The sequence below is a fragment of the Sander vitreus genome, chromosome 10 (genome assembly GCF_031162955.1).
Source record: "Sander vitreus isolate 19-12246 chromosome 10, sanVit1, whole genome shotgun sequence".
NCBI lineage: Eukaryota > Metazoa > Chordata > Actinopteri > Perciformes > Percidae > Sander > Sander vitreus.
Genome location: NC_135864.1, coordinates 32,768,300 through 32,781,321, shown reverse-complemented (window position 1 = coordinate 32,781,321; position 13,022 = coordinate 32,768,300). Strand labels below are relative to the sequence as shown.

The window sequence follows — 13,022 nt, the reverse complement described above, 5'->3', positions numbered from 1 at the left end:
GCCGCAAAGGTGAAAAAAAATATAGGTATTATGATTATGCAGTCAAGTGTCTCCTCAGCTGTTGAGGAGCCTTATAAACTGTCAACCGTTTTTGCCTGTTGTAACCTGAGTGCATATGGGTGTTAGAAAGCTTCTAGTTATGTGTTTTTGAGAATAGTGTGGAGAGTATTGACTGATGGATTTTTGCAGTCATACAGAACAAAGCTTTTTTTTTTTTTTACACAAGGCTCAGTGTGTGACCTCCAGTCACTGTTGTTTGACTCATGTTTGGGTGGCACTGGTTGTGAAACTGATGACATCAACAAATATAACAGTTTGTTCCTCTCACTTACTCAACTTTGACTACAGCATGTGCTGCTGTCCAATCTGTCCCTCCAGTGGACACTAATACCTACAGTATCTTAAACGCACACAACTTGCATTTAATATCAAAACATCAATTAAATAGACAAGAATAACAGATTTGCATGGCAGGTGTGTTGTTGGACGAGTGTGTGCATGTAGTGTGCAATGGAATCCGGTGGCCACTCATCAGACCAAGAATAGGAGGCAGGTCCTTGCCAACATAGTGTGAGAATGTCCCAGCTGTTGACTTGATATGGTTATGAACAGCCGCCAAACACTAAGCAAGGGCTGAGCACTGTTTCTTATGATCTGTTTTGGATAGAGTGTAAGCACTGGACCTGGTTCGACATATCTTCTCTCAAAGAGCCAAATGCTATGAAACACGTTGAATTTCAGTGTAGGAATGTAGGCACATTCCCAAATAGCTCACTTTACCTCACTTGCTTTCTGATATTCACAATATTTCTGGGAACTTGTACATGTAACTTGATCTGGAGCAATTAGTCATTGATATTAGTCTACCATCAAGTGTTATTCTACACCTGACATGGTATCATATTGATATACACTGGGGTCTACTCTTTGCTCTCGGCTATGCTCAGAGTTGCATAGCCTTTACCAAGGTGGTTAAAATGGTTAAAATGTGTGGTTTCTAATACAATCTGAGGAATGATTACCAAGATGGTTAGTCAACAAGTTACATGTCTTTGATTCAATACAGTGACTGTAAAGTCTCCCGCAGAAGCTGGAAATATGATTTGTCTCAGCATTCTATCATCTTGTAATGGAGAGATTGTACCCATGAAGCCTGTAGCTGCACAGCCGATTGTAAGGTAGTGATGCAGAGGGGGTGACGGGATGATTTAATGTAGGTTTGGATGAGTGGTGGGGGGATGGTGCTAATGAAGCCTCTCCATGTATCTCCTGGGAAGGTCACTGCACAGCACAAGTCCTGCTCTCATCAGCCTGATGTCAGGCAGCTCTGAACAATTTATCTGTTTGCTCCACTCTGGCTGCCTTTTAGTGCTGTCTTAAAGTGACCTCAGCTCGCTGATGTGGAGGCTGTTCCTATGCACACTGTAGCCTGCCCCCCTTCCTTCTTTCTTTTTTTAGGTGTAATACGGTAATGCACTCTGCAGTCACTCTCCACAGCCAGTGAAGCGGCTTTTTCAGTCCTGCCACAGATGTAGTCGGAGCAGTCTGGGAGGAGGTGTGTGGAGGTGGTGCGTCCACCTGGACCACTGTTTGTACTGGAGTACTGGCTCTCCATAGCTGGGGGTGGGAGACTCCGGCTACCAAGCCTCAGACTGAGGCTAGATCATGGGCTGTTCTGGCAGCAGAGCGTGCCTTAGTGCTCCCTGCGCTGCAGATCGGGTAACTGGCTTCTCCATTGTTTTACTCTGCAGTGAGGAATAGATGTAGATCTGGGGCATAGCAGGACAGGGTGGACTATATTTTCTTTTGTAAACTGATCAGGGAAGTAATATTTGGCTTGTCCTACTTTGCTATTCTGTCTCAGGTTCATAATTGAATTAGGCAGACTGTGTGATGTACTGTTTAGTGTGTCAGGGTGTTTCTGTGAATCAGCATAGTCATAATTGGTATTGCATGAGAGGTAAACAGTTTTTGGATTTGGATGCGTCAGTTGGAAGTCTGGAGGAGCACTGCAGCTACAGTGCAGCCTCCTCTTTACTGCAAAACTGAGTCAGAAAGGGAGAAGTAAAAGAGTTAGGCAGACAGAAGGCATGTGCTAAGACTGACAGCATGGGTAGTTTTCCTTAGTCTTCCTCCCTTGCTGCTGTGGTGCTGTTAATGTATTTGCATTTGCCAGTCAAACACAATATCCTGGAAGGAGAATATGTATTCATCAGATAGATATGTGTCAGGGTGTTGCCCTGTCAAAACCTTTCTTCTAACAGAGAAAAACCTTTCAGATTCATAATGCTGGCCTTGCTCATTTGTGATCTGAAATGTGGTGATTTAGGCTCAGAAATTGCATTGACATCTTAATGAGCATGTGCATGACTGTTTACTTTGTTTTTTCTCTGCAGCGTGATGAAGCCAGAAAGCAGTGCAGGGATCTGTCCCAAGAGCTGGGCAACCTTCGAGGAGAGCTGGGTAAGTTAGGTCACCTTGGTCACACAGCCGTGTTTAAAGTTGTTATCAGCAAAGTACACACTTTTGTTACAGGGTCTGCTTTTAGTTCCCCTTTCAGATGTGTTTCTGCCTTTTTGTTTAGATGACAAGTCAGGAAATCTTTGTATAGATAATGAGGACAATACAGTTTTCCTATTGTTTGTAATGTTTTCATCTTGAGTATTTAGATGCTTACTTTGTTCATTTATTGTGTTGCTGTGATCTAATGCAGTTATAGATGTGACTCATTGGTACTTTAATTTAGATGTTTATAGTCTATGTTTAGCATTATTCTACATTGATGAATGTAGTCACCCATTCATTACATTGCGCAAATTCCTCTGGACTGACAGTCATGCAGTTCAATGTAATCTTTATTTTACGTATTAATGATAAAATAGTTTAGTGCTGTGCCTTGAAGTGGTGTGTGCTGTGATGGGTTAACTGCGTTAACTGTAAGCAGGGGAGGTCTTGCTCCTGTTTGCTTTTGCCCACCACGTAGATACCCCCTGTTGCTTTTCCTCCACTTGTTAATTGCTTTGTCCTCAGCTGAAAATCACATACCATGTCAAGGCATGTGTGTGTTTAAGCGTTGCTGAGTAAAGTGGTCTCGGCCCATTCCCCAGGGAGTGGCAGGCTGACCTCTGACCCCACCCACACAGGGGGGTGGGGGGGGGGGCCTCCCAGTGGTGGAATGTCACACCACCTGAGGCCTTGTGAAGGCTTAGGGACAATAGCCGCTTTCCGACCGGAGGGATTTTTGTAGTTCCTAGAACATAAAATTCCTAGAACCCTTTTTTTCTCGTGTTCCGACTGGACCAATTTGGGGATTATGAAGTCCCTCTGGCTACAGTTCCTGTAACTCTTTCAGCTCCTACTTCAGGGCAGGGTCTTTTCCCTTTTCAGCATATGAACCTAGGTGAACGAGGGTCGGGTTTCCGGTACAGACAGACCAACAACGGGACAATTTTAACAATTTTCGCCATCTTATTCATCACTAATTTCACTTCTGACAACGTTTTAGGCGAGAAATTAACTGTTTAGATTTCGAATATAGGCAGTCTTGCGGAAATTGATGCCGAATTGACAATTTGCTTCAAAGTTTTCGGAGTTGAGAAGCTCCATGAAGTGAGGCGACAGCCAGCAGGCGCCTGCCCCGGCCGCTAGCTCGTCGCTGGGCCAGTCGTGCTCAGAGACTCCGCTGTAAGCAGGAGGTTTCTCAGACCGCTCTCGTAAATAAGAGGCTTTTATTTCGCCGTTGACAGTTCATTTGTTTAAATATCACAACACATGTCCATCATAAGATTAATGGGAACCTGTGGTTAACCTGTGGTCTTTTCGGAGTTAAACTCCACAGGCGTGTCCTGCAGCTGGCCGGCCGTCTCACGCACACACGCAACTTCGCCAGGGCGAATGCAATTGGAAAAAACGATTTTGGGGGAGAGTAGTTAGTAGGTCTGTTTAGAAGTGGACTTTTCCTAGAACTACGTTCCTGTAACTACTTGGTCAGAAAGCGGCTGTTGTTTTCTGTCCAGCCTGTGTTCAGTCCCACAGAATAGCCTTTCACGTACAGCCACGCACACGCTCACACACCAGCTTTCATCTCTCTTACTAAAGACAGCAGGAGTAGTGTTGTGGCTCCTCCCCTCCCTCACAGCCTCGGGACTTCCACATGATTACTCTTACATGCTGAGCGCTGTTATATCTGTGCTTTAACACATTATTCACTTCAGAGAGGCTGTAAGACCAACACTGACCTCACATGGACCTTTGGATTATGTGTAGTAAAAGATGTTTTGAAGTCCAGACACGTTCTTATAAGCCTGCTTTTAGTTAATTTCCTCCTCAGCCTACATCCCTGCCTGCTTCCACAGTGATCTCACTCCTCATACAGCAATAAATTGCAGTCTTGGGCCACAGCCAAAACTGTTATACGACCACACCCCCTTTTGTCATTCCTCGCAAGTAAAAAAAATATATAATATATACATACACACACACACATACACACACACACCTGCCTTTCTCACCCTCTGCATTATCTGTGACACTTCCAAACCCCATCACCCTGCTGACTGCAGCTAACTTAGATTAACTTGGCCCTCCTCCCACATATGAGCCATGAGGTGTTTTTGTTAGGTGTGTTAATACTAGAAAGGCTAATTTCACCAGATCTATGTTGCATGTGGTTGCAGAGTTCTGGGCTCCTTTTGTTGAGCTGTACTTGCCAAAGCCTGATAGATTGTCCCTATGTTTGCTTGGCCACTGTTCCTGGATCTGTGAAGGTGAATCTACATGCTCGTGCAGTGCCGTGTTTATACTGTAGCTCAGTTTTTAGCAGTGCAAAAACACAGACTCTGGGACTTTATTTACAACCAGACAACAGGAATACACAATAGGATCAACGAGATTTGGCACTATTTGCCTGTGACAAAGTTGTTCAACATGACTAAAATTGCAACCCTCAATACAGATAAGTGTGAACCAGTAAAGATATCACATACAGCCTGTGGCACTCATGGCTAACGAGGAACCTTCAACTAATAACTTTTATTTGGGAATAGTACATGTACCTTTATTGTGCCCCGAATACAGTCAATGTCCCTGCCACACATGTTGTAGCGGAGCACAGCAACATCTGCGTTCAATATTATTTTACGCCCACTATTGAAGTCATACATAGTCTCGAGCTCTAAGTAGTTGTGGTTTATTGTCATACCGTGTATTTAATGCCAAACCTTTGAAAGAAAATCACCTGCTTAACATGACAGCAGACGTTCTTGTTCTGCACAGCTGTCTTTCTAACTGTACATTCGGTGCGACTTCTCTAGTGAGTTGAAGTTCACAATTAATATCAACAGTGTTTGTGCACAAGCACTGAGACTGGAGATATGGAGTCACTGTCACCCACTCCAGAGCAGATATAAACACTTGGCAATTGGAAACAGTTGGGAAATATTGAGACTGGTTTACAGAACAAAAACGAAAGCCACCAATTGCACAAACTTAAAAATTACCAGGTGTGGAGGGAACAAGCCTGCTTTAGGAAATCAGTTACTTATGTTGCTGGTTTCAAGAGATTGTGAAACTTGTTCCCATATCTTCATCTGCCTATAAATAACTGTGGTGTAGTTGGCATATGCAGTCAAGTGCAAGAGGAACCTCCCCTTGAATGTCAGTTTTTCCATTCCTTTTTGGAGTGTATTTAGTGTCGCATAATTTCATCAAGAGAGAAGTTTGCTAAACAGAGTTCCTCAGTGGACGTATCATATTTTTTACACAAGCAGTTACTAAGAAAATTTTTCCTCTGCCCTATTTCAATTAATATTACCCTCTACACAGCTGCATACAATACAAATACAAAACACCATGCAAATGTCCTGCCACTCTTTTACCTAAATAAAATAAGTTGGGATTTTCTCATTTCCAGTTTGCTCCGTCCATTCATCTGAACGCCTGGAGAAGGAGAAGGATGAGTTGCGCGTTGCTCTGGAGGATGCCCTGCACACACTGCAGGAGCAGCACCAGAAGGACCTGGCCGAGCTGGAGCAGAGACTGCAGGCCTTCTACCAGGCCGAGTGGGACAAGGTCCACCTCAGCTACCAGCAGGAGACTGACAAGTGCAGGACTCTCCTGCAACAGCAGGTTTGTCCCTACTCCACCTCGTTATTAAATTAATGTAATGGAAAGCAGCTCTCTGTAAAGGCTCAGACACAAGTGGAGGGTGGGGCGTTCTTTGTTAATATTCTATCATTGATGCAATAATTTTTTTTTGTTTGTTTGAACTTTTCTGTGCGTCAGGAGAAAATAACTGTGAACCATCTTAATGTAATGCAGTGCTTAGCAATGCCTTAAGATCAGTAATGTTGTGGTTCAGAATGAAGTCTATCCTGTGTTCTTTTGAAAGATGGGAGAGCTTAAAGACAATCATGAAGTCATGAAGCTGGAACTAGAGAACAGCCATGCAGAACAGCTGCAGTCTGTGAAACAGCAGTATGAAATGTCACTGGAAGGTGAGTGAACAGTATTCATGAAACTTGATCCATTCATGAAACTTGATCCATTCTCTGATGCTGAGTTTTATAAGATTATTTGAAACGCTACAAACTCAAGCTGAGAAAGACTTGGGTGTATCCTTTATACTTAGGATATTGTACTTCAATAAACAAATGTGCATGTGTGCATTTTTGTATTGCATAATAAGATTACATTGTGATTAGCCTTGAGCTTTGTTGTACAGTTTTGACTTTTCTAAAATATTTCTGATGTCATAAAACTCTTTTAGAGCTCAGAAAAGTCCACAGTCAGGAGCTGCAGTCTTTGGAAAGAACTTTGAAAGAGACCGGAGACGCTCTATCTGTAAGCTTGACTTTTCTTTTCTCCCTTTTTATTAAATCATTTCACACAAACAATAGCATGTCATGACATGAGGGTCATTTATGAATTGATGAGCCAGTGTATAAAAGCTTAACTCGGTGACGTTGTCCTCCTGCATACATCCACAGGGACAGATTGAAAAGCTGACGATGGAGAACAATGCCCTAATTGAGAAGCTAGCTGCAGAGGAGAACAGGAGGAAACAGCTGGCCGATAAGAGTCAGGTAATCTTATCAGTGTGCTTATTATAGCAGAGCTCCACTCAAGAAACATCTCATGACTCCAGTGTTGCTTTCCTTGAAGCATAAAAAGGTGACAAAACAATGATTACCAGAGATCTAAACTACCAACAAACAAAAACCATGACCCAACCTTATTTTTAAGAGCCGTCTATTAAGGACAATCAACCATTCTTTACAATGTGAAACAGTGTGGGTTAAACCATGTGTTAGCTATAGCACTGCCCTCCCTCTGTGCCCAGAGTGTAGATTTTAATTTTCCCAGAGTGCTGTTGTACAGTGAGGATGCCACTCCTCATTAGTGTTAAGTGGCTTCCCCATGTACCCAGCATTCTGCCGTGGCATAGCAGTCATTACGCACATTACCCTGCCACTCCACATCTGCTATTAATAGATACACAATAAGAACAGCAGTAGAAACAGCTCACTGTTACACATTGACCACTCCAAGTTTAAAAAAAAAAAGAGACTAGGAGTAGTTTAAACACTTCCTTCATGCAGAACACATTATTTGCATGTTTGTAATTTTTTTGATGTCATTATGTATGATGCCTAAGCTTCTTTGTCCCTGTGAGCCCAGAGCAGAGATTAATGTGTAAGTGATTCATGGCGCCCTCTGTTGTGTGTTTCTGGATTTATGGCCACATGACATTTATGAGGCTTGCTGTACTCATTTTTGAAGTATTTTTGACAGTCCCTGAACATCTTGGCACTACTTATTTGTCCCCGCAGAAGGACTCCCACACCCTGTATCTGGAGCAGGAGCTAGAGAGCCTCAAAGTGGTGCTGGATATTAAAAACAAACAGCTCCACCAGCAGGAAAAGAAGCTGATGGAGATAGACAAACTGGTGAGACCTGAGGGGGATGATTGCTGGGCATCGAGACAAGCAATTCTGCTGCTAAATAAAACCCACACGCATCACTCAGTCATTCTGTTGATTTTTATTTCTTTCCAGACGGAGAAAAATGTGAAGTTGGATGAGAGCCTTAACAAGGTCCAGCAGGAGAATGAGGACCTCAAAGCCCGCATGGAAAGACATGCTGCACTGTCAAGGTAAGACTCATGTGTAGGGATGGAAACCACACTCCGAAGCATCTAACCGCCCGTCTCACTTCACACTCCTTAAGCTGCACTGAACCTTTGAATCGCCCTCTTTAAATTAAATGCATGCTCCTCTGTGCCATAGACTGGCATCATTTTCTAATAACTATTAATCAGTGATCCACACCATGGCACTGGGTGACATGTTCCTTCAATAATTATTAGCACTGTTGTTTATTTTGACTCAATCTCACATACAATGTCCACGGCTGAAAATCAGTGGTGGAATGTAACTTGGTACATTTACTCAAGTACTGTACTTAAGTACAAATTTGAGGTACTTTACTTGAGTCTTTTCTTTTCATGCCACTTTCTACTTCTACTCCGCTACATTTCAGAGAGAAATATTGCACTTTTTACTCCACTACATTCATCTGTTACATCTTTAGTTACTTTACAAATGAAGATTTTTGCACACAAAACACATGTAGTTTATAAAATGCGATGCTTTATCATAAATTAAACTAGCCAACAATATAACGGCCTACCACTCCAGCTGAGATGATTAAACACTTAGATGACAGAACTGTTTGGATCGTTTCCAGTTTCTAAAATGTGAGGATCTTTCTGCATTGAGTACTTTTACTTTTAATACTTTAAGTACATTTTCCTGATGATACTTAAGTAACATTATCAATGCAGGACATTTACTTGTAACAGAGTATATTTACATTGTGGTATCAGTACTTTTACTTAAGTAAAAGATCTGAATACTTCTTCCACTACTGCTGAAAATCATCATCATCATCATCAGTAGGAACCAATGGGCTGAGAGCAGCAAACAGGCTAGGTCATTTAGAAAGTATTGAGAGAGAGATTTATTTATTTATTTATTGTTTTTTTTGGGGGTCTTTCATGGGATTTGTTTGACAATAACAAATTAAAAGAATACCACTTATTCTTAAAGGTGCCCTGCCACACAAAACCGTTATTCCTTGTATTTTTTGAAATATGTTAGGTCCATATGTGTTTGTGTTATGTCGTGAATGTGAAGATGAACTGCTGCCTCCTCTGTCAGCTCTAGCCACTGAAAAGAAATAAGCTGAGAAATCAGGCCAATTACAAAAGCTGGTCAGTCTGACGTGGTGTTGCCTGAGCTCATTACTATTCATGAGCTCGCCCAGTTGTGCTGGGTAAAGGATGCTGATAGCCAGGCTCTCATTGGCTAGCTGTTAGCCAATCAGAGTCAAGCAGCTTAGCTCATTGAATATTAATGAGAACTGGCACAAATCGAGCTGAGTCTTCCTGCAGGCTTTCTATACCACGCTAGAATGGCTTGAAACAAGGTAACCAAGGCATTTTTTCCACAAAAATGTTTAGAGTCCATGGTAGAACTTCAGACATTACCACAAAGTAATGAAATACGTGTTGCAGGGCACCTTTAAGGCTTTCCAGAACAACCTTAGAAATCATGATATGATATATACTGTAGGTGAGAGCTTCAGTTGAATGGTTGAATCTTTTCTGTCTGTAAACATTTCTGACCTGTGTGTTGTGTTGATGCGTTGCAGACAGCTGTCGACGGAGCAGACAGTGCTGCAGGAAACCCTTCAGAAGGAGTCCAAGGTGAACAAGCGTTTGTCGATGGAGAACGAGGAGCTGATGTGGAAGCTCCACAATGGAGACCTGAGTAGCCCCCGCAAGGTGTCCCCCACCTCCGCCTCCTCCCCCCACTCCTTCAGCTTCCAATCACCGCGCAGCTCGGGCCTGTTCTCCAGCCCTCCGGTCTCACCCAGATAACCATGGGCCCCTGCTTCCTCGAAGCACACCCTCTCTTTTGAGTTGTCCCTCTGGAATTAAGAGCCATGTTTGTTTCCTGTTCGCTTAGCAACACAACAGCCTTTGACTCCTTGGAGATTGGATGAACTCTGACACTATCTGTACAGAGGTACAGACCGTAAAAAAATAAAAAGAAATGCTGCACAGAAGCACTTAATAAGCAAGGCCGCCTTGTTTTTTTTGCCTTTCACGTCTGATACTATGGATGGGGGGGGGAAAGGAAATCTCAGGACTTCAATGAAACACTATTTTTGTTACTTGTTGGCAGAGGCTTTTCTCAGAACACTCACATACACAGTACATGCAGTAAAATATGCACACACATGCATGCAGATATAGCCCAGTGTGTGTGGGAGAGCACTTGTTTGTGTCTCTGGAGACCACAGCCATGGAAAGTCTGAATATAGAATAGCTGTGAATACAGAGGACACTGTCCCTTCTCATATCACATTTTATGTGAAATATACATGAAATATGGAATTTCTTTGTTGGATTCCTGCACCATTTCTCACAGCTAACTGTGCAAGAGTGACAGTCAAATTGTTCTATTACTAACATCCAGCTGCTAGTTAGTACACCCGGGCTGTACAAGTCTCAATCTATGTTAAGAATTATTTTTTAAAGGTTGGTTTTTTTACACCTAGGTTGTTGGTTTAAGAATCATCTGTGGCCTCAAACTTGTTTTTATTTTCCACGTGTTTGTTTGTTTGACCAAGGGACCAATCCAAGTCTTTGTGCATGTGTTTGAGTCTTGGTGATCGCCCCTCACTGAACCCTCCTAATGCAGCTTTAAAGTTGGGGTCTTGCAAAGAGTTGACCAGAAGAGGCTTTGCTTGTACATGTCAGTGACACTGCGATGTCTCAAAAAGTTTGGAATTGATGTTATTGGTTTGTTGACCCTGTTTGAAATATGCAATTAATAAAGTCTTGTATTAAACCTGGTGTATCAGAGTCAAGCTATAAAACTGTGATCCACACATTTTTGAGCTACTCACAGCAGATGACACTAATTAGTTACATTTAAAAGGTATATTATAGGAATTCAGTTTTTCCTGGAACTCAGCAGTTATCAATTAAGTCTTGTAAATGTTGTGTTTGAGCCAAATATACTAAATGTTTTATAAACCACAAACATTCATATCCTCAGCTAAAGTATATTCCAAAATCATAACAACCAAAACAACTTATCAGCAAAGCGGAAACTGCAGCAAGTGTTGCATTGGACCGAAATAAGTTCTGGGCCTGCAGATCACATTCCACATACGGAGTGCATTAGGACGTCAGCCTGGCGCACAGCTCAGCTTTAAACCAGATTCTCTTCTTCACAACGAGCCAGAGCAATTCTCTGATGGCTGCTGCTCTCTTATCCAGCATCATTATTTCATTTCAACGTAGCACAAAGGCTAACTATGATAAGTCAGGGATGTTTGATTAGGTGTCCAACACAGAGTGCCAGGGTTTACAGCAGGGTGTTGTCCCTGTCAGAGAGAGGCCCATAAAAATCTGACTCCACTACCCAGAACTCATTTGTTAGTTTAAGTGTGTGTGTGTGTGTGTGTGTGTGTGTGTGTGTGGAGGGTTGGATTGATAAAGGCATCGAGCTGTAGATTTGGATTGCTTCTGGGAATTAATACCATTTCCTGACATTCTTCACCCAGTGTCATTCTGATATACAATGTGAGTAAACACGTAGAGCACACACACACACACACACACACAGATACAAAGAAACCCTACTTTATAAGAGAAGTCTGAACACTTGACGCATTTTAAAGTTTTCCAATTAATCTAGTCATTTTTCAAAGCCGGTGTGGTCAGATAGACCAAGGAGAGATGACATATTTTGAAGTGTGTTTTGTAGTTATTCAAGTGTCTCCTGCTTTTCCATCTCAAAGCCTTGAACTAATGGCTAGTCTGCAGCAGAGCTTTTAAGGTTCTTTTCTGTCAAATAAATGTGATTATCAAGGCCTTCCTGCTTTGCCGTTTCCTCGAGGTCAGACGTGAAAAAAAAACAGTCAATGTAGTCATAAAACTGCCACGCGTTCAAGCATCAAGGTCCTAGTTTAGCTGCACAAAGTATTAGTAATAAGACAGCTATGCAGAGGCTAGTCAAAACACTGTAGCAGTTGAAAGAGTTGGAAGGAAAGACCCTGAAAATGACATTAAAAAACATCAAAGTAACTTAATTATTATCTTATTTTTTAAATAAAGTTGAAATATTCTGACTAAGAAGTATGCAGTGCTGTATAAGATTTAATCACAGTGCAGGTCATTCCTTCTGGTCAAATTTAACTGAACCATCTATAGGTTGTCTGGACCGAGTCTGGACTGACATCCAGCCTGAATGTCCCTGTCAGAGAGCGGCCCATAAAAATCTGACTCCACTACCCACAACTCATTTGTTTGTACTTTTATTTAAAAAAAAAGATGTATGTAGCACTTGCATTAATTACAGCGTACTCTTTGTCATCCGTTCTGCAACGAGTTAAGAATCTATCTTAAACCCACACTCCTGTACAGCATCTCATGAAGCATGTTGGCAACCAGTTTGGGCTTTTCTCTCCAAATGTTCCCAGAGATGTTCAGTAGATTTAAGATCTGGTGGACTGTGGAGGAAAAGCCCTGCAGGTCAGCACTCCTTGTTCTTCTCTGGATTTCAGATAGTGTTGCGATCCTGTGTGGGGGCTCATTGTCCTGCTGCAAAGTGAATCCTCTCCTCAGAGCTTTAAGCCAGAGGAAGTGTAATGTGTCTGCACAAATACAACTTATTTTTAGTCACTCCAAAATAAGTGAAACTTTGGTAACATTTTACTTGAAGGTATCTACATAAGAGTGTCATGACAGTGTCATGAACACATGAACCCTAACCCTAACTTGTCATGACAAAAACCGAATGACACTTAATGACAGAAGCGTTGTCATAAACATTTATGACTTGTTTATAATGTTTATGACACGTTCATGACAGTGTCATGTCACTCTTATGTAGATACCTTCAAGTAAAGTGTAACCGAAACTTTTTAAAATGAACTCTTCGACAAAA

At 42.0% G+C, this 13,022-nt stretch overlaps 1 protein-coding gene across 1 annotated transcript in view; it reads left to right on the top strand.

Annotated features, from left to right (window-relative positions):
• Positions 1–10,921, top strand: part of mtus1a (microtubule associated tumor suppressor 1a) — a 30,209-nt gene extending 19,288 nt beyond the window's left edge. Inside the window, exons 8-15 of the mRNA XM_078261203.1 lie at positions 2,397–2,463; positions 5,912–6,126; positions 6,389–6,494; positions 6,767–6,840; positions 6,987–7,082; positions 7,830–7,946; positions 8,055–8,152; positions 9,712–10,921. Of these exons, the coding sequence (XP_078117329.1) occupies positions 2,397–2,463; positions 5,912–6,126; positions 6,389–6,494; positions 6,767–6,840; positions 6,987–7,082; positions 7,830–7,946; positions 8,055–8,152; positions 9,712–9,940 (1,002 nt within the window). The 3' untranslated portion in view covers positions 9,941–10,921. The remainder of the gene's footprint in view (positions 1–2,396; positions 2,464–5,911; positions 6,127–6,388; positions 6,495–6,766; positions 6,841–6,986; positions 7,083–7,829; positions 7,947–8,054; positions 8,153–9,711) is intronic.
• The last annotated feature ends 2,101 nt before the right edge of the window (positions 10,922–13,022 follow it).